This window comes from Lampetra fluviatilis, chromosome 21 (assembly GCF_964198595.1).
Source record: "Lampetra fluviatilis chromosome 21, kcLamFluv1.1, whole genome shotgun sequence".
Lineage (NCBI taxonomy): Eukaryota > Metazoa > Chordata > Hyperoartia > Petromyzontiformes > Petromyzontidae > Lampetra > Lampetra fluviatilis.
Window position 1 is genome coordinate 628,280 of NC_136295.1, and position 16,228 is coordinate 644,507.

General features: G+C 49.6%; 1 protein-coding gene across 3 annotated transcripts in view; it reads left to right on the forward strand.

The window, feature by feature from the left end:
* Positions 1-16,228, forward strand: part of LOC144938118 (uncharacterized) — a 101,838-nt gene that overhangs the window by 42,559 nt on the left and 43,051 nt on the right. For all 3 annotated transcript variants that reach the window (XR_013637815.1, XM_078865820.1, XM_078865821.1), the window contains 4 exons: positions 3,618-3,777; positions 5,735-5,856; positions 8,489-8,554; positions 10,011-10,154. Coding sequence is in view for 2 of the 3 variants with exons in the window: in XM_078865820.1 (XP_078721946.1) it covers positions 3,618-3,777; positions 5,735-5,856; positions 8,489-8,554; positions 10,011-10,154 (492 nt within the window). In the remaining variant the exon portion in view is untranslated. The remainder of the gene's footprint in view (positions 1-3,617; positions 3,778-5,734; positions 5,857-8,488; positions 8,555-10,010; positions 10,155-16,228) is intronic.

A 16,228-nucleotide genomic window follows, 5' to 3' on the forward strand; every position in this document is an offset into this window, starting at 1 on the left:
GACACAGAACAAAACCCGGCAGAACACCGGACACTGAGATGGGAGTGAGCGGAAACGGAGTGATTTCAGGGGACTGAGGATGTGCGAGCGGGAAGGTGAGACTTGAGCCAAGAGAGGGTTTCCAGAAATGCCGAGGTAGAAGAGTGGAAATAAGAGTGGGTGCTACAGAAGGGAGATGTTAACTTCCTCGCCTGGTATGCAGGGGGTCGTGGATTTGATCCTGACCCTGATGCCTGTATATTTGGAGTTTGCACGTTTTCCCCATGGTCATGTGGATTTTTCTCCAGATCCTTTGGTTTTTCCCTTGACGTTTAGAAACATATATGTAGAATTATTTGGCTACTATAATTTTCCACGTAATGAGGGACTTCGTTAAGCGAACATTTGTGACCAAGTCACTTCGGAAACAGAGCTACAGTGAGGGAAAAAGTATTTGATCCCCTGCTGATTTTGTACGTTTGCCCACTGACAAAGAAATGATCAGTCTATACTTTTAATGGTAGGTTTATTTGAACAGTGAGAGACAGAATAACAACAAAATCCAGAAAAACGCATGTCAAAAATGTTATAAATTGATTAGCATTTTAACCATGGAAATAAGTATTTGACCCACTCTCAATCAGAAAGATTTCTGGCTCCCAGGTGTCTTTTATACAGGTAACGAGCTGAGATTAGGAGCACACTCTTAAAGGGAGTGCTCCTAATCTTAGTTTGTTACCTGTATAAAAGACATCTGTTCACAGAAGCAATCAATCAATCAGATTCCAAACTCTCCACCATGGCCAAGACCAAAGAGCTCCAAGGATGTCAGGGACAAGATTGTAGACCTACACAAGGCTGAAATGGGCTACAAGACCATCGCCAAGCAGCTTGGTGAGAAGGTGACAACAGTTGGTGTGATTATTCGCTAATGGAAGAAACACAAAAGAACTGTCAATCTCCCTCGGCCTGGGGCTCCATGCAAGATCTCACCTTGTGGAGTTGCAATGATCATGAGAACGGTGACGAATCAGCCCAGAACTACACGGGAGGATCTTGTCAATGATCTCAAGGCAGCTGGGACCATAGTCACCAAGAAAACAGTTGGTAACACACTACGCCGTGAAGGACTGAAATCCTTTAGCGCCTGCAAGGACCCCCTGCTCAAGAAAGCACATATACATGCCCGTCTGAAGTTTGCCAATGAACATCTGAATGATTCAGAAGACAACTGACCTCTGTGATTGCCAACAAGGGTTTTTCCACCAAGTACTAAGTCATGTTTTGCAGAGGGGTCAAATACTAATTTCCCTCATTAAAATGCAAATCAATTTATTACATTTTTGACATGCGTTTTTTTGGATTTTTTTGTTATTCTGTCTCTCACTTCAAATAAACCTACCATTAAAATTATAGACTGATCATTTCTTTGTCAGTGGGCAAACGTACAAAATCAGCAGGGGATCAAATACTTTTTTCCCTCACTGTACATAGCTCAGTAGACCTTACCTGGTAACAAAAAATAGTTTAGTTTTAGAGTGGGGTGATCAACAGTGTCAAAGGTGGAGGAAAGGTCCAGAATAATGATGCATGGGAGAAAATAATTTGCAAGATGGTTCTGTACATTGAGAAGGGCTGTTTTAGTGGAATAAAAAAGGGTGGAAACCAGACTGAAATTGAGGATATAGGGAATGTGAAGACATGTGGTGGGAGAGCCGGTTATGAACAAGGCGTTCAAGAATTGTTGCGAAGTAAGTCAAAGAAATAGGGTAATAGTTGCCAGGAATATTGGGGTCAAGGGAAGGTTTTACTGGTAGGAACGAAGTGAACCAGCCTACAATAGATTATATCGTCCGTCTGTCCGTCCGTGTAGCAACATCGCCCCCTACTGCAAACACTTGGCATGACCCTACAAAAACCTTTAGACTCAATGATGCTTTCCTGGCTAAACAAGTGTAACATTCCCTTATAATTCCCTCATAGCTTTTAATTAAAACATTTAAATTATAGAGGTTTTCCTGGCTAAACAAGTGTAACATTCCCTTATAATTCCCTGAGATAGCTTTTAATTAAAACTTTTAAATTAAAATTTAACTCGGCGGCCTAAAGCCTCGAACTACGCCTCAAACTCTCCCTTCGTATCGTACCCCCGCGTGTGTGCAAGGGAGTTAATGTTTTACAATGTTACATTCCCTGATGCTTTTAAATAGAAACATTTAAATTTAAAGCTTTTACATAAATAATAAAAAAACATTTAAATAAAAAATTAACTCACGGCGGCCTAAAGCCTACAGCTAGGCCTAAAGCCTAGAACTAGGCCTCAAACTCTCCCTTCGTATCGTACCCTCGCGTGTGTGAAAGGGAGTTAATGTTTAACAATGTTACATTCCCTGATGTTTTTAAATAGAAACATTTACATTTAAAGCTTTTACATAAATAATTAAAACATTTAAATTAAAAATTAACTCACAGTGGCCTAAAGCCTACAGCTAGGCCTAAAGCCTAGAACTAGGCCTCAAACTCTCCCTTCGTATCGTCCGATTAGGTGTAGCAACATCGCCCCCTACTGCAAACACTTGGCAGGACCCTACAAAAACCTTTAGACTCAGTGGGGCTTTCCTGGCTAAACAAGTGTAATAATACATTATGTTTATATTCTTTGGTTATTCGTTCCTACCAGCCCACTCCGCAGGGTCCTGTTTTGAGAAGAAAAATAACGGCAGATTTTAAGTTGGAGGAGGAAGACACCACTGGAGAGGGGGAAATTGAAGAGGGACACGAGGTAGGGAAGGATACGGGGAGGAAGAAAGGAAGAAGGGAGGCAGGAATGGGCTTAAGGGGTGAAGAGATAGGGGGTGAGTTTTGTAAATGGCTGTGGAGAGCTCCGATGAATATGTCGGGGTGGACGTGGAGAGAGAGGGGGTGCAGTGATGCGAGGAGAGGAAAGTGAAGAAGATGGAGCAGTGATAGGCAGAATGGACGACTGAATGTGCTCAACCTTAGAGGAGAAATGGTGGGGGGAAGGCCAGAGCAGAAGAGAGCATTGGGTATTGGGAGGAAACGATCCGGTAGAATCAGAGGGATGGTGCAAGTTGTTGATGGTGGCAAAGAGTTGATGATGGGCAAGGCAGAAAGGACATTGTGCAGTGTTGCAGATTCAAGATCTGCAAAAAATTTAGAAAACAGGTTTGCTGCGAGGGTCTGGGCTGAGTGTGGGAGGCTTTCCAGCAGCGCTCGGCTTTGAGGGGGGCAGAAATCCATGAATAGAGGGCCACGGGGGGGGGGGGGTAAGTGGGGAACGCAGAGCAGCGAGGGGTGCTGGGAGAGGAAGGGAGAGTCAACGCAAGAGTAGAAGTGGCAGCGTCATCGTGAAGAGAGGAATAGTCTGTGGGAAGGAAGGCTTAGGACTGAAAGGAGATTAGCCAGGAAGGATTGAGAGCACGGAGACTGCGGCAGTGGAAGAAGGGTGGGGGGAGGGGCAGATAGAGGTGGAAGGGATGCGTGTCATCTGAAAATGTGTGGAGGTTAACCCTGTGTTTCTCTACACCTCTGTTCTAAATCTGTTTGTTTCTATCTGGCATACATGTGTGATTGTGACGCTGCATGTTCCGTCTCTTGCTGTTTGCGTGTGTTGGCAGCTGGTGGTTCGCATTCATTTAACGGATAGCAGCTCAAAGACGATGATGGTGGATGAACGTCAGACAGTGCGGCAAGTCCTCGACAGCCTGGCGGAGAAGTCCCACACGGACGGCAGTCCGGACTGGTCCCTGGTCGAAGTCATTCCAGAATTACACATGGGTACACAGCACTCACCGATTCACAACTCTGATCACTCTCTCACAGATGGTCAGTTTCCTCTTTATCACTCATGTATCGGTACTACCATGGTTACTGTTCCTGTGATATTCTCACTCATTCATTCGTTCCACCCACTGACTGTTTAATCTCATGCAAACTGTGTTTAATCCCCCTGACGCTCACGACGCACAATTCCCCTGGCGCTCACGACGCACAATCCACCTGGCACTCACGACGCACAATCCACCTGCCACTTGCTGCCTTGACCCACCTCATTTGCTTGCATTTTAACATCCAAAGTTAAACTGTACTTTACGCTTTGGACTCATTTCCGGCACTAACACACTTGCAGGCGTTTCCCCCACGCATTATTATGGGTCTAAAATGCTCACAAAAGCACACGGAACTAAGGCAGAGCAAGAGAGACTGAGGTGGAGTAATAATGACGGTGGGCGGGGCGTGTTTTCTTAAAAACTGGCGAGCTCTGCGTGGCTCTTGAGCTTATACCGTGATAACATTGGATAATACATTCTTAAAAGAAAGAAAAAATCGACGTAAAAAATGTAATCGTGACCATGATAATCTAATCGTGGGGGGAGTGGGGTGCGCTTTGGCTCAGAGCGTATGTCGCTCTCATTGACTGACCAAATGTAAACAAAGATCTGTTTGATACGTAGGCTTTCGCGACCAGTATTTTTAATTAAAAATGTTGGGTTATATCGACACGTGTAAGAACCCGTGACCACTAGACACAGCCAATTAGTAATGTTTGTCACATAAACAAAACGTGACAATTATTTACTAGTTCAGCACACCGGTGTTTTGGAGAGTTAACCCACAACATTTACAATTTTAGTACGACATTTCGCTTGTAATTACATCCAGCATCATCGGGAGATTTTGCCAGACTTAAGCATAAGCCTCCATGGTACTCCAAGAAACAGCTGAAAGCCTGTCCATTGTGGGATATACACAGGGATATTGCAATGCCCGTATTGTTTACAAATGTCTTCAGCTATGTGGCGATACTCTAAATATAACAATAGTATTCATCATAGAAAGATAGATAAAGTTGTGCGCTTACCAACGTAATGGAACGTTTGTCCCTGCGACTTGTTGATTGTGATAGTGTATGTGGGGAAAATGGGAAATTGTCATCGTCGCAAAACAAATGGCAAAGTCGGGTCGGTGGGGGCCAAGTCGATTCTGGGAATCAACACCGAACCGCCTCATTCTCTCTCTTAAGCGTTCATCATATTCATCATAGACATATAGAGAAAGTTGTTTATATATAACTATCATTTTACATCTGGAAGACTTAATTGAAAACGACATTTCGTGTGAATTTTCTCTCGTCGTTAAGTAGTTGTCCTTGCTGGCGGTTCGGTTTGATGCGGACTTTCACCTGTTTGGGATTGCGGGATCGAGATAAGGTGACATAGAGCTGCTGGCCGTGTGAGAAGACCGCCGTCTGCAGATCGATTCCAATGTAATCGAACGTCTGTCCCTGCGCCTCCGTCGTTCATGCACGGGCGCGTAGGTTTGCAGCGCCCCCTGCATGAAAACGACGGGAAGTGCAGCGTTCATCATATTCATCACAGATATAGTTGGGCGTTTATTTGATTAATTGCAAGACATTCCCAAAAATATATTTGGAGTCGATGATAAAACAATGCGTACATAGGCACCCACAAATACATGCACACAAATAACGTTACCAGTACGTTCTGTGTTGCATCGATAATGAGCCAGATATTTCACTTATCAGTGCAAACTGAGGTGGCTGTAACTGTCTGTGGCCAACAGAAGTAAATTGCGTGACAACCATTTGAAATGAGCAGCTTATCAAATAATTTACTCTTAGCTTCACAATACATTGGTATGACCAAAAACGTTGCTGCTACCGGGTGGTACTGATTTCCGCTGTGGCTCCTTGGACTGCTGTGCTGCTTTGCAGAGCGCTTTTTTGAAGACAGCGAGAATCTGGTGGAGAACCTGCTGAACTGGACACGGGACAGCCCCAATATGCTCATGTTTGTGGCACGCAAGGAAAAGTACGCCATCTTTAAAAACCCGCAGGTAAGGCGCACGCATTAGGTACCGATGGCACACACATGCATTGTGCCCAAAGAGAGTCGGTGAATCTTCACACCTTGTGCTGGTTCAGTGTGAACATGAATGTATCCTGTTGATCTATTATATGGCAGAAATATGCTGATGATACACAATTGTACATCGCAGTGAAGTCAAAGTTAGATATGGAGAGCCTCGGTAACCTCAAAGATCACATGCAAGCGGTGCATGTGTGGTTTGCACGAAACGAAATGCTGCGCTCAGGCAAAAACATTTGTGGGAGTATCAGGTATAGCGGTCACTGACTCCAGGATTCAGTTTTCTACTCCTCTCAAGAGCCTCGGCACCATACTCTACCAGAATGTCGTTTGATCACCACGTGCAAAATATAGTTAGGTCCTGCAAATTTCTTATCGGAACTTCACAACACATTCGATCACGATTGAATCATGGCATAGACAACACGGTGGTGTGTAGCGTAGTATCGACAAGGCTCGGTTATTGTCACGACTCTACGGGACGTCTAGCAAAACATTACCAAGCTGTAGCATGTATAAAAAATTTTGGCACGTGTTGTGATGGTAGTGCTCATCGAGCTGCATTGGCTTCCGGTTGCTGAACAAATACATTATGAGATCGCACTCATTACACACAAAGTGCTTGCCACAAATGAACCACACTACCTTGCTGATCTCGTCAAGGAGCATAAACCATCACTCGAACTCCGGTAATGCTCGCAGCAGCTTTTGGATAACCATAAAAAAAGATGGTTACTGCATCGCTCGCTTTCAGATGCACTTCTGCCGCTGTCTGGAACGCTCTTTTTTCCCGATATTAGGAAGCCACTGGAGCTATGCACTTTTAAATCTACATTGAAAACTCATTTATTTAGAACTGCTTTTTGCGTGGAGTTTGTTGTCCTTCCCCTGCACCTCCAATGAGCACATTTGGCTACGTACGGTGCGAAAGAAGGTCACCATTCGTACATATACATACATCTGTCTGTGCACACGAAATTATTTTTTTAGTCATTTCATTAGTCACACCAGCCTTCGAGGAAGTGCTTAATTTTAGGAGCGTTTCAACACTGAAGGCCATGTGCTTGATGGGCACCTAACGTGTTTTTCATGCGGAGGGACATATATGGGAAGGAGGTAAATTGTCTGCTTATTTATCGTGTTGCTTATCTTCTCAACCGCAATGCTTATTGTTGCTGTGTTTAGTGGTCAATTGGATCTAGTGGAATGGGATCGTGATCGTGGGGCTTGGCCTCACAGCAAATGGGCCATGCTGGACCCCACATGTACGTCCAAACAACTCTCAAATGCCAGCTGAGAGCCGGCTTTGAGGGAAAAATGATATTTCACCTTTGATCCATCCAGAGTGGTATAGGATATTTATTTATTTGGCAGCAGGAGGCACAATGGCAATACAGTGGTACCCCAGAGGTCGAACTTAATTCGTTCCAGAAGGCCATTCGAACACCGATTTGTTCGAACATCGAATTCATTTTTACCATAAGAATAAATGTAAAGGACATTAATTTATCGAGACACAAGAAATATCTCATAAAGCATTTTTACACGAAGTTTACAGTAATTACATGAATACAATTATACAGAAACACAATAAATAAATGGAATAAATGAATAAATATATGGAACAAATGAAATAAATGAACATTGAACTTCACTTTACCTGTAGTAAAGAGAGTTGATGGCTTGAGTGGAAGGTGGTGAGGAGGAAGAGGTGGTAAAACCTTTGTCTGGGCAAGCGTCATGCACGCTGGCTATACGCATCTCAGCCGTACAGGTTCTTTCAAGTCGCGATTGCCCGTTCGACCTCCGAATTTCGTTTGGTTTCCGGGGCAAAAAATGTTCGGAAATATCGTTCGAACACCGATTTGTTCGAGTTCTGGTGTGTTCGATCTCCGAGGTTCTATTGTACTCATGCCTCACATAAAGAAGGGCATTGATTTGATTTATCAACTCGGACCCTTTCTGTGTGGAGTTTGTATAATCTAAACTAAACGATAAAAACTATTTTTTATTTTACCAGGTAGGGCTCGCTAAGCTATATAGCTCTTTTTCAGATGCAACCTAGGCCACAAGTGATAGCTCAATGAAGTGGCTTATCATGTGGATATTTATTGCAATCAAATACTCTGAACGTACATTGATTCTACATTTGAAGGGAAGATCTGGAGAAAAATCCATGCGACCAGGGAGAGAACATGCAAACTCCAAATATACAGGCATTGGGGTCTGGATAGAACCTCTTGCATACCAGGCGAGGGAGTTAACATCTAGCCACCACGGCGCCCCTGTATATTCAACTCCTGTTCGGCACGGGTTTACTCTGGGTTCTCTGATTTCTTATGAGAGTAAAAAAATAATCTTAACTGGCATTGACCAAACATTCCAATGCTGAAAAATTACCAACAATTACTCCATTGGGATTAAGACGCAGCAGCAACATCGCCCCGTTGTTGCAACAAAAACTTGGCGCGATCCTCCTAAAAAATTGTCTTGAGACTCATTGAGGCTTTACTGGGTAAACACGTAACACAATAGCAAATAATGAATAACTGATTTTATGCGAGATTTATGATTTTGATGCTTCACTGCTCTTTATCTAGAACTACCTTCTGGGCACAAATGAAACGAGTGAGATGGCAGATCGCAATAAGGAGGCTCTGCTGGAGGTAAGGTCATCGGACGTCTGCATGGGCGGTGACGTGGTCCAGCGGAAGCGCGTTCACTTCTCGTTGTGGAGCGTTAGCTGCTTGTTGTGGAGCGTTCGCTGCTTGTTGTAGCATGTTGAAGGCTTCTTTCCAGAAACTATAACATTGTATATAAGATGAAAGTGGTTGAGATAAAGAGGTATTATTAAAAGTCGTGGTGTAGTTATAGTGACAGTAGAGCAGGCGGAAGGGGTTAAGAAGGGGTAGGGATAGTGATAGTGGTTGGTGTAGTGATACGGGTAGGGGTAGGCCTGGTCGAAGTTGGGGGGCAGGGAGTAGCAGTAGCAGGATGATGGGCTGGGGGAGAAGAGATGGGGGTTGTTTTAAGGGAGGAGTGGAAGCAGGTGAGTGAAGATGATTGTTTTATGTGCAGTGGGAGTTGGTTCCATTTAACTTGAGCGAGAGAGCGTGACTGGGTGCAGGGTAGTGAGGGAGGCACAGAGAGGGATGGTAGAGATGGTGAGCGTAGAGGACAGGATGGGATAGAGTAGTGAGAGATGAGAGGTCAGGCAAGACCATGGAGGGATTTATCGACTAGAGTGAGACATTTAAACAGACAGCAATAGTAGACAGGGAGCCAGCTGAGTTAAGAAAGTCGTATAGCAGAACGGTAACAATTGTAGGGCGGATTAAACTATAAATATTTTTTATTTTACCAGGTAAGGCCAACTGAGCTGTAATAGCTCTTTTCAGAAGGGACCTAGCCACAAGTGATCACGTGGAAATTTAAAGCAGCCAAATATTCTAAACGCATGTTATTGTGGAGGGAAAAACCGGAGAACCCAGTGAAAATCCACGTGATCACGGGGAGAACATGCAAATGCAAAATATACAGGTGTCGGAGTCCGGATCGAACCCACAACCTCCTGTATATCAGGCGAGGTAGTTAACATCTCGCCACTGTGGTGCCACAGGTTAAAATGATCCTGGCTGAGGAATGTTGTATCTGTTGGAGAGGAGCGAAGAAGCTGTAGTTGGCAAGGAAGCCGAGAAGAAGAGTTGTTGTGATGTGAGGGAAAGTGAGGGAGTGCATCAGGAGTTTAGCAACAGAGTGAGATGAGGGGAAGTGCAAAAAAATGTGTTGCCATGTGGTTGTCCTGTGGAGAGACTCGTTCCCACCATAGGAATGTGGAATTTCCACTCCGAGCTCACGGCTATGAAAAAAGATCAGTGCTACTTCGGTCCTGATTTGAGCAGGAAATCACTGCCTTTTGAATTCAAAGTTCATGTTAAATGCTATCCATATTTTTGATAAGGCTTTCAAAAGCAGTGTAAGTAAAAAAACAATGTGAATGCGGAGGTTCTGAATATTTTGTTCCAATTAGATTTTTTTTTTTCCATACCTTCAATTTCAATCATTTCAAAACGTGTTTTGACGTGCCATATCGTCACTCTCTGCGCATGCGTCGCGCTGCAGGAGTGTTTCTGTGGCTCCACTGTGACGGTGCCAGAGCTGGAGGGAGTGCTGTACCTGAAGGAGGATGGCAAGAAATCGTGGAAGAAGCGTTACTTCCTTTTGCGAGCATCTGGCATCTACTACGTACCCAAGGGGAAGACCAAGGTTGGTCAGTCAGAAGTTCGGGTGACATTTGTGTTCCGTTCCCCCCACCCCCAAGCCAGCATGGCCGCCTCACGTTTTACGCACGTGTAATGTATGTGTAATGTAGTAACTCGGCGGGAGACGACTTCACGGGTAACACACTCTTTATTTTACCAAACTCGTTCACAGGTGACTAACACCTACTTTGTATCTCGGGTGACAAACACCCACTTAGTATCTCGGGTGACAAACACCCACTTAGTATCTCGGGTGACTAACACCCACTTAGCTATTCTGGCGACTAACGCCCACTGAGCTATTCTGGCGACTAACGCCCACTGAGCTATTCGGGTGACAAACACCCTCTTAGCTACCCTGGCGACTAACGCCCTCTTAGCTACCCTGGCGACTAACGCCCACTGAGCTATTCTGGCGACTAACGCCCACTGAGCTATTCGGGTGACAAACACCCTCTTAGCTACCCCGGGCGACTAACGCCCACTGAGCTATTCTGGCGACTAACGCCCACTGAGCTAATCGGGTGACAACCACCCTCTTAGCTACCCCGGGCGACTAACGCCCACTGAGCTATTCTGGCGACTAACGCCCACTGAGCTAATCGGGTGACAAACACCCACTTAGCTACCCTGGCGACTAACGCCCCCCGAGCTATTCTGGCGACTAACGCCCACTGAGCTATTCGGGACACTCCCTGCCCGGGGTGTCCGTCTTGACTGTGGGTCCCCAGCCCGACCCACGTGGGCGTCGGACCCCGGGTCCCACAGTCTCGCCTCCGAGCCACACAGGGCCCCGGTCCCCACAAGGACGGCGGGACTAGGGGTCTCGGGGCACTAGGTCTTCAGCTCCGTCTTCGGGTCTTCAACTGGGTAACTCTCCCCGAGTGCTCTCGCGCGTCCCCCTTTATACCTCACCTGCGGACGTCGCTGCGAGCACCCATCTTATTCGACCAATCACTAGGCGCTGGCTACGATCCTGTTTTCCCACATCTCAGCGTGCCTCACCACCCACGCCGCGCCGCCCCGTCATCTGTCACTCCCGGCGCGCGCGTCCACACCACGCCCACAACGCGTGCCCAACCCCGCACCCCGCGCCGCCCCGTGATCCATCACTATCACAGTCGGCGCACGTCAACACCACCACTACATCACCCCCTACCACATAGCTCGCAGCCGACCCGGCTGCTATAAAAATATACAAACCCCCCTGTGTGCCCCGTAACACAACACAACAACAAGAACAACAACTAACGTAACAACACAACACGACGCGAACACTACCATCCGCAACCATCAACCACTGCCACCGCGACAATAGAACAATATATACAAACCGGCGAGTGACAATAGCAATGTGTATGCAGAAAGAAAAATAAATGGAAATTTTTTTTTTTTCTTTTTCGACTCGTGCAGCGTCCCATTCTTTCCGAGCGTCCCTACAACGGGACATTACCCCGGCAGAGGGGAACACCGGGCGAGCTCGGTGTTGAGAAAAAAATGTCTTCATGAAAATTGTCGTGCCCTAGCCCGAGTCCGCCTTGCCGGTCCGTCGTACGGCACCAGACGCGGTTGAACGTCCGGTGGTGCCGGCAGTTCAGGAAGACATTGGCCAGGCATCGAGGACCCGTGCGTGCCGCGGGGTTCAGGTTCCCGACGGTCAGCAGCCGTCAAGCCCGAGGCACCTGGGGGTGGGTCAGGTGGAGACACGTGAGGAGCAGCCTGCGACACCTCCCTCCCCAAGTCGACGGTCACATCACACGCCCGGTCGTTACGGCACAGAACGGGGTCACACGGTGCCGCATAGGGCTTCAGTCGGGAGGGGTGCACGTACCAACGGCGTTTTTCCCATTTAATCTGTATACTCTGGGGTCGTGCAACCCGCACAATTTCCACCGGTCCCCTCCAAGGTCTCAACAATTTGGGGGACGTAGCCAACGGTGCATGTGGACAATGCAGCCAGGCCTTATCGCCTGGTTTCCAATCATGCGTATGCACCCTCCGCCCATGCAATCTCTCGTTCGCGATTTGCCGAGACCGCGAATTGAACCTCGCCGCCTCCCGCGCTTCAGTCAATTTGGCGATATTAAATTTGATGTGGTCAGCCAATTTTGATTTTGCACGTGGCTGGGAAATCCCCAGTTGGACGTCCATGGCCGGATCGGCCTCCCGCCCATACATAAGAAAAAATGGGGAAAACCCCGTCGCCGCATGAGGGGCCATTCGATAGGCCGCGAGTACCCCCGGCACCTGTAAGTCCCAATCAACCTGATCGTCGCAGACCTGTTGGCACAGCATAGACGTAATCGTCCTGTTCAGACGCCCAACCATCCCGTCAGTCTGCGGGTGGTAGGGGGAAGTACGCACTTTCATTGTACCCAACAGATCGCACACCTCGCGCAACAAAACGCTCGAAAAATTCTTTCCTTGATCCGTCAGCAAGCGTTCGGGGGCGCCCTTGTCCAAAACATAACCCTGGACGAAGGCGTCCGCCACCGCTGCAGCCGACTGGTTGGCGAGTGGCCATGCCATGGGCCATCGGGTGAAGTATTCTACGCCAACCAGCAGGAACCTATTTCCCCTCGGTGTAGCAGGAAAGGGCCCCAAGATGTCCAACGCAACCAATTCGTTTGTGCGCGAAACTTGAATGGATTGCAGCGGTGGATTAGCTGCCAATGGTGGCGGTTTTCTTTTGGCGCACCCTACGCATCCCTTAAGAATGTTCGCCACGTCGTTACCCATCCCCGGCCAATAATAGTCTCGCTGGATTAGGGCGAGCGTTTTGTGAAAACCCAGATGCATGAGCCGTTCATGAGCTGCCAGAACGACCCTACCCCGCATAGCAACAGGCACAACGAGCACGTGACGCCGGGACATGTTGTCCCACTTCATCAAAAGGCCCTGTCTGCACACCCAGGAACCGACCCGCGCATCCCCTAGCTCGGGAGCGCCAACTTTTCGACGTAGCGTAAGTAGGGAGCTGTCGGACATTTGGAGACGGCCCCACTCAATGAGGGGCAACGACAACAGCGAATCCCTCCCCGTGGGAGCGTCGACTCCCAATTGCACTTTGGGCAAGTTAGCAGAACCGGCACACAACGAGTCCAACCACTCTGTCCCCTCGTCACTTGGAGGATGCGACTCGACAGTGAAATCTGCTTGAGCCCCGAGCCGTTCCTCAACGGGTAGCGGCGCGGCGTGAGCCAGCACCGTTCCCTGCGCAATTACGGCCGGCCGCGACCCCGTATTCAGCACCATTTCGAACGGCTCACTGTCCCCTCTCACCATGGTTTGAGCAACCGCTAAGTCGAGGCCCCTTCTGGCCCTGTTAGACGGCCCCAACAGCACCCCCTGTGCCTCCGCACCCCCCTCGAGTGGTTTCCTCAACCGAAGGGGTACCAACATTTGCGATCCCGGGGGCACCCGTACAGTCTGAGTTGCCAGCGCCTGCACCGTCGCACAAACCGTGCGTATTTTGGTAGGGCTCGTCAAGAACGCAACCCGCCGACCTGACGGAAGCTCAATGCAGGCCTGATCTATGAGAATTTTGATGGGCATTTTGGACAAAAAGTCCGTACCTAGCAAACAGGGAACGGCCAGCGATGATGATACAAAAATAGGGCCCGCCAATTTGATGTCACCAATGCAAATAGTCGCCCGAATCTGGCCGATGATCCCCAGGGATCCCCCATTCGCCGCATAAAATGGCACGTCCACTGGCAGAAGGGGTCTACTTTGGACGGGAAGAATGTTATAAATAAGGTCCGAAATGATAGTGGCCGACGCACCCGTGTCCACAAGCACCCGGATCTCAACCCCGTCAATAAACCCCGTTACCACGGACGACCCGGCCGACGCAGCCACTATCCTGTGGGCCAATTCGGACCATTCGACTGCTTGCGGGCCGTGTACGGACCCCCCTCGCCGAAATGAACCCCCGGCACCCAGCCGCGAACCCCCCACCGCCAAGCGGCGACCCGAATGTGCCGTGTTTGTGGACCGAGCGTGTGAGGTGCCGCGACTTGCCGGGTTTTGTTGGGATGACTTGTGGGCCTGGTCGTCGTCCCGACGTGGTCCTGTGGCGCGCTGACGCGGGGCCCGGCACCCGGCTGCGACGTGACCCCGAAGGCCGCAGTTGTAGCAGACGACGAGGGACGTCGTAGGTTTCGGTTGCTCCAGCTTGCGGGATGAACGTGTGGGCGAACGACCTCCCGTTCTCCACTCCCCCGGACGCGATGCAGCGAAGGCCTGCTCCTGATCCGCAGCTGGCTGAGGTTCGGCGATCGTGGCGGCCAGTGCCGCGTACCCCGCCAATTTGCAGACGACCCCCGGCTTGCGTTTGAGGACCTCGTACGCGTGAATGCTCGTGGCGATCGCCAGGGAGCAGATATCCATTTCGTCCGCCACATTGATGGGGACCCCCAATTCGTGGGCCAACGCCAGCAGCTGCTCCGTCACCATGGCGTCCTTCCCCTCCTTATCCATGCGGGGAAAAGCTGCGTCCGCCAAGGCGAGCAGTGCCGTGCGATAGGCGAGCGTCGTTTCTCCAGCCACCTTCCGCCGATCGTAGAACTGGTGGCGACACGTGGAGGGCGGTCCGAACACCTTCGCCATCAGGTGTAGTGCGGCCTAGAGCGTAGAGCGGGACGACCTTGCAGCAGATGTGAAGGCTGCAAGCGCGTCGTCGTCGAGCATCGCTGGCAACGCACGCAGGGCAGTGGTGTCGGACCACCCCGACATCTCCTGATGAGCGAGGAACCTTCGTTGGAAGGCTCCCCAGTCGCCCCCATCCGCCTTGAACGCCGACAGCGCGGGCAATCTTTGCTGGAGGACCCGATCGTCGTCGACGTCGGAGAGATTTTCCCGCGCTCCGCTGTAGTTGTGTAAAATGTCGGCTCGGTTGTCAGGCGCAAAATGGAGAGCTCCGGCGCGCGCTGATGACGTGGGCTGCGCTGAGCGGAGGTCTCCGGTCACGTGGTGTCCGTGTTTCCCGCCAATCGATGGCGGCCCCTCAAAAACGGCGGCAACTTCCAGACTTTTGGCGCGAAGCGCCTTTTGGCGGGATCCCTCCAACGTCGCTTTCTCCACCAACCCCGCAGCCGTTTTTCCCCTCGCCGGAACGGAGATGTCCGCCAAGACAGCGGCGGCGGCGAGTAGCAACTCCGCCAACCTGGAGTGTGCGTCTTGGAGGCTGGTGTCGGAGGCGAGCGGAGTGTCGGCCATCACCGCGAAGTGCTGCATCGGCGGCAACTCCTCGTCCTCTCCTCCCGAGGTTGGTGTCCCCGGTACGCCGTCGTCTTCCCGACCTCGCTCGTGGGTACGGGTAGTCTTCCTCGTGTCCATTCTTCTTGAAGACAGGTTCACTTCTGACGCCAGTTGTAATGTAGTAACTCGGCGGGAGACGACTTCACGGGTAACACACTCTTTATTTTACCAAACTCGTTCACAGGTGACTAACACCTACTTTGTATCTCGGGTGACAAACACCCACTTAGTATCTCGGGTGACAAACACCCACTTAGTATCTCGGGTGACTAACACCCACTTAGCTATTCTGGCGACTAACGCCCACTGAGCTATTCTGGCGACTAACGCCCACTGAGCTATTCGGGTGACAAACACCCTCTTAGCTACCCTGGCGACTAACGCCCTCTTAGCTACCCTGGCGACTAACGCCCACTGAGCTATTCTGGCGACTAACGCCCACTGAGCTATTCGGGTGACAAACACCCTCTTAGCTACCCTGGCGACTAACGCCCACTGAGCTATTAGGGTGACTAACACCCTCTTAGCTACCCTGGCGACTAACGCCCTCTTAGCTACCCTGGCGACTAACGCCCACTGAGCTATTCTGGCGACTAACGCCCACTGAGCTATTCGGGTGACAAACACCCTCTTAGCTACCCCGGGCGACTAACGCCCACTGAGCTATTCTGGCGACTAACGCCCACTGAGCTAATCGGGTGACAACCACCCTCTTAGCTACCCCGGGCGACTAACGCCCACTGAGCTATTCTGGTGACTAACGCCCACTGAGCTAATCGGGTGACAAACACCCACTTAGCTACCCTGGCGACTAAC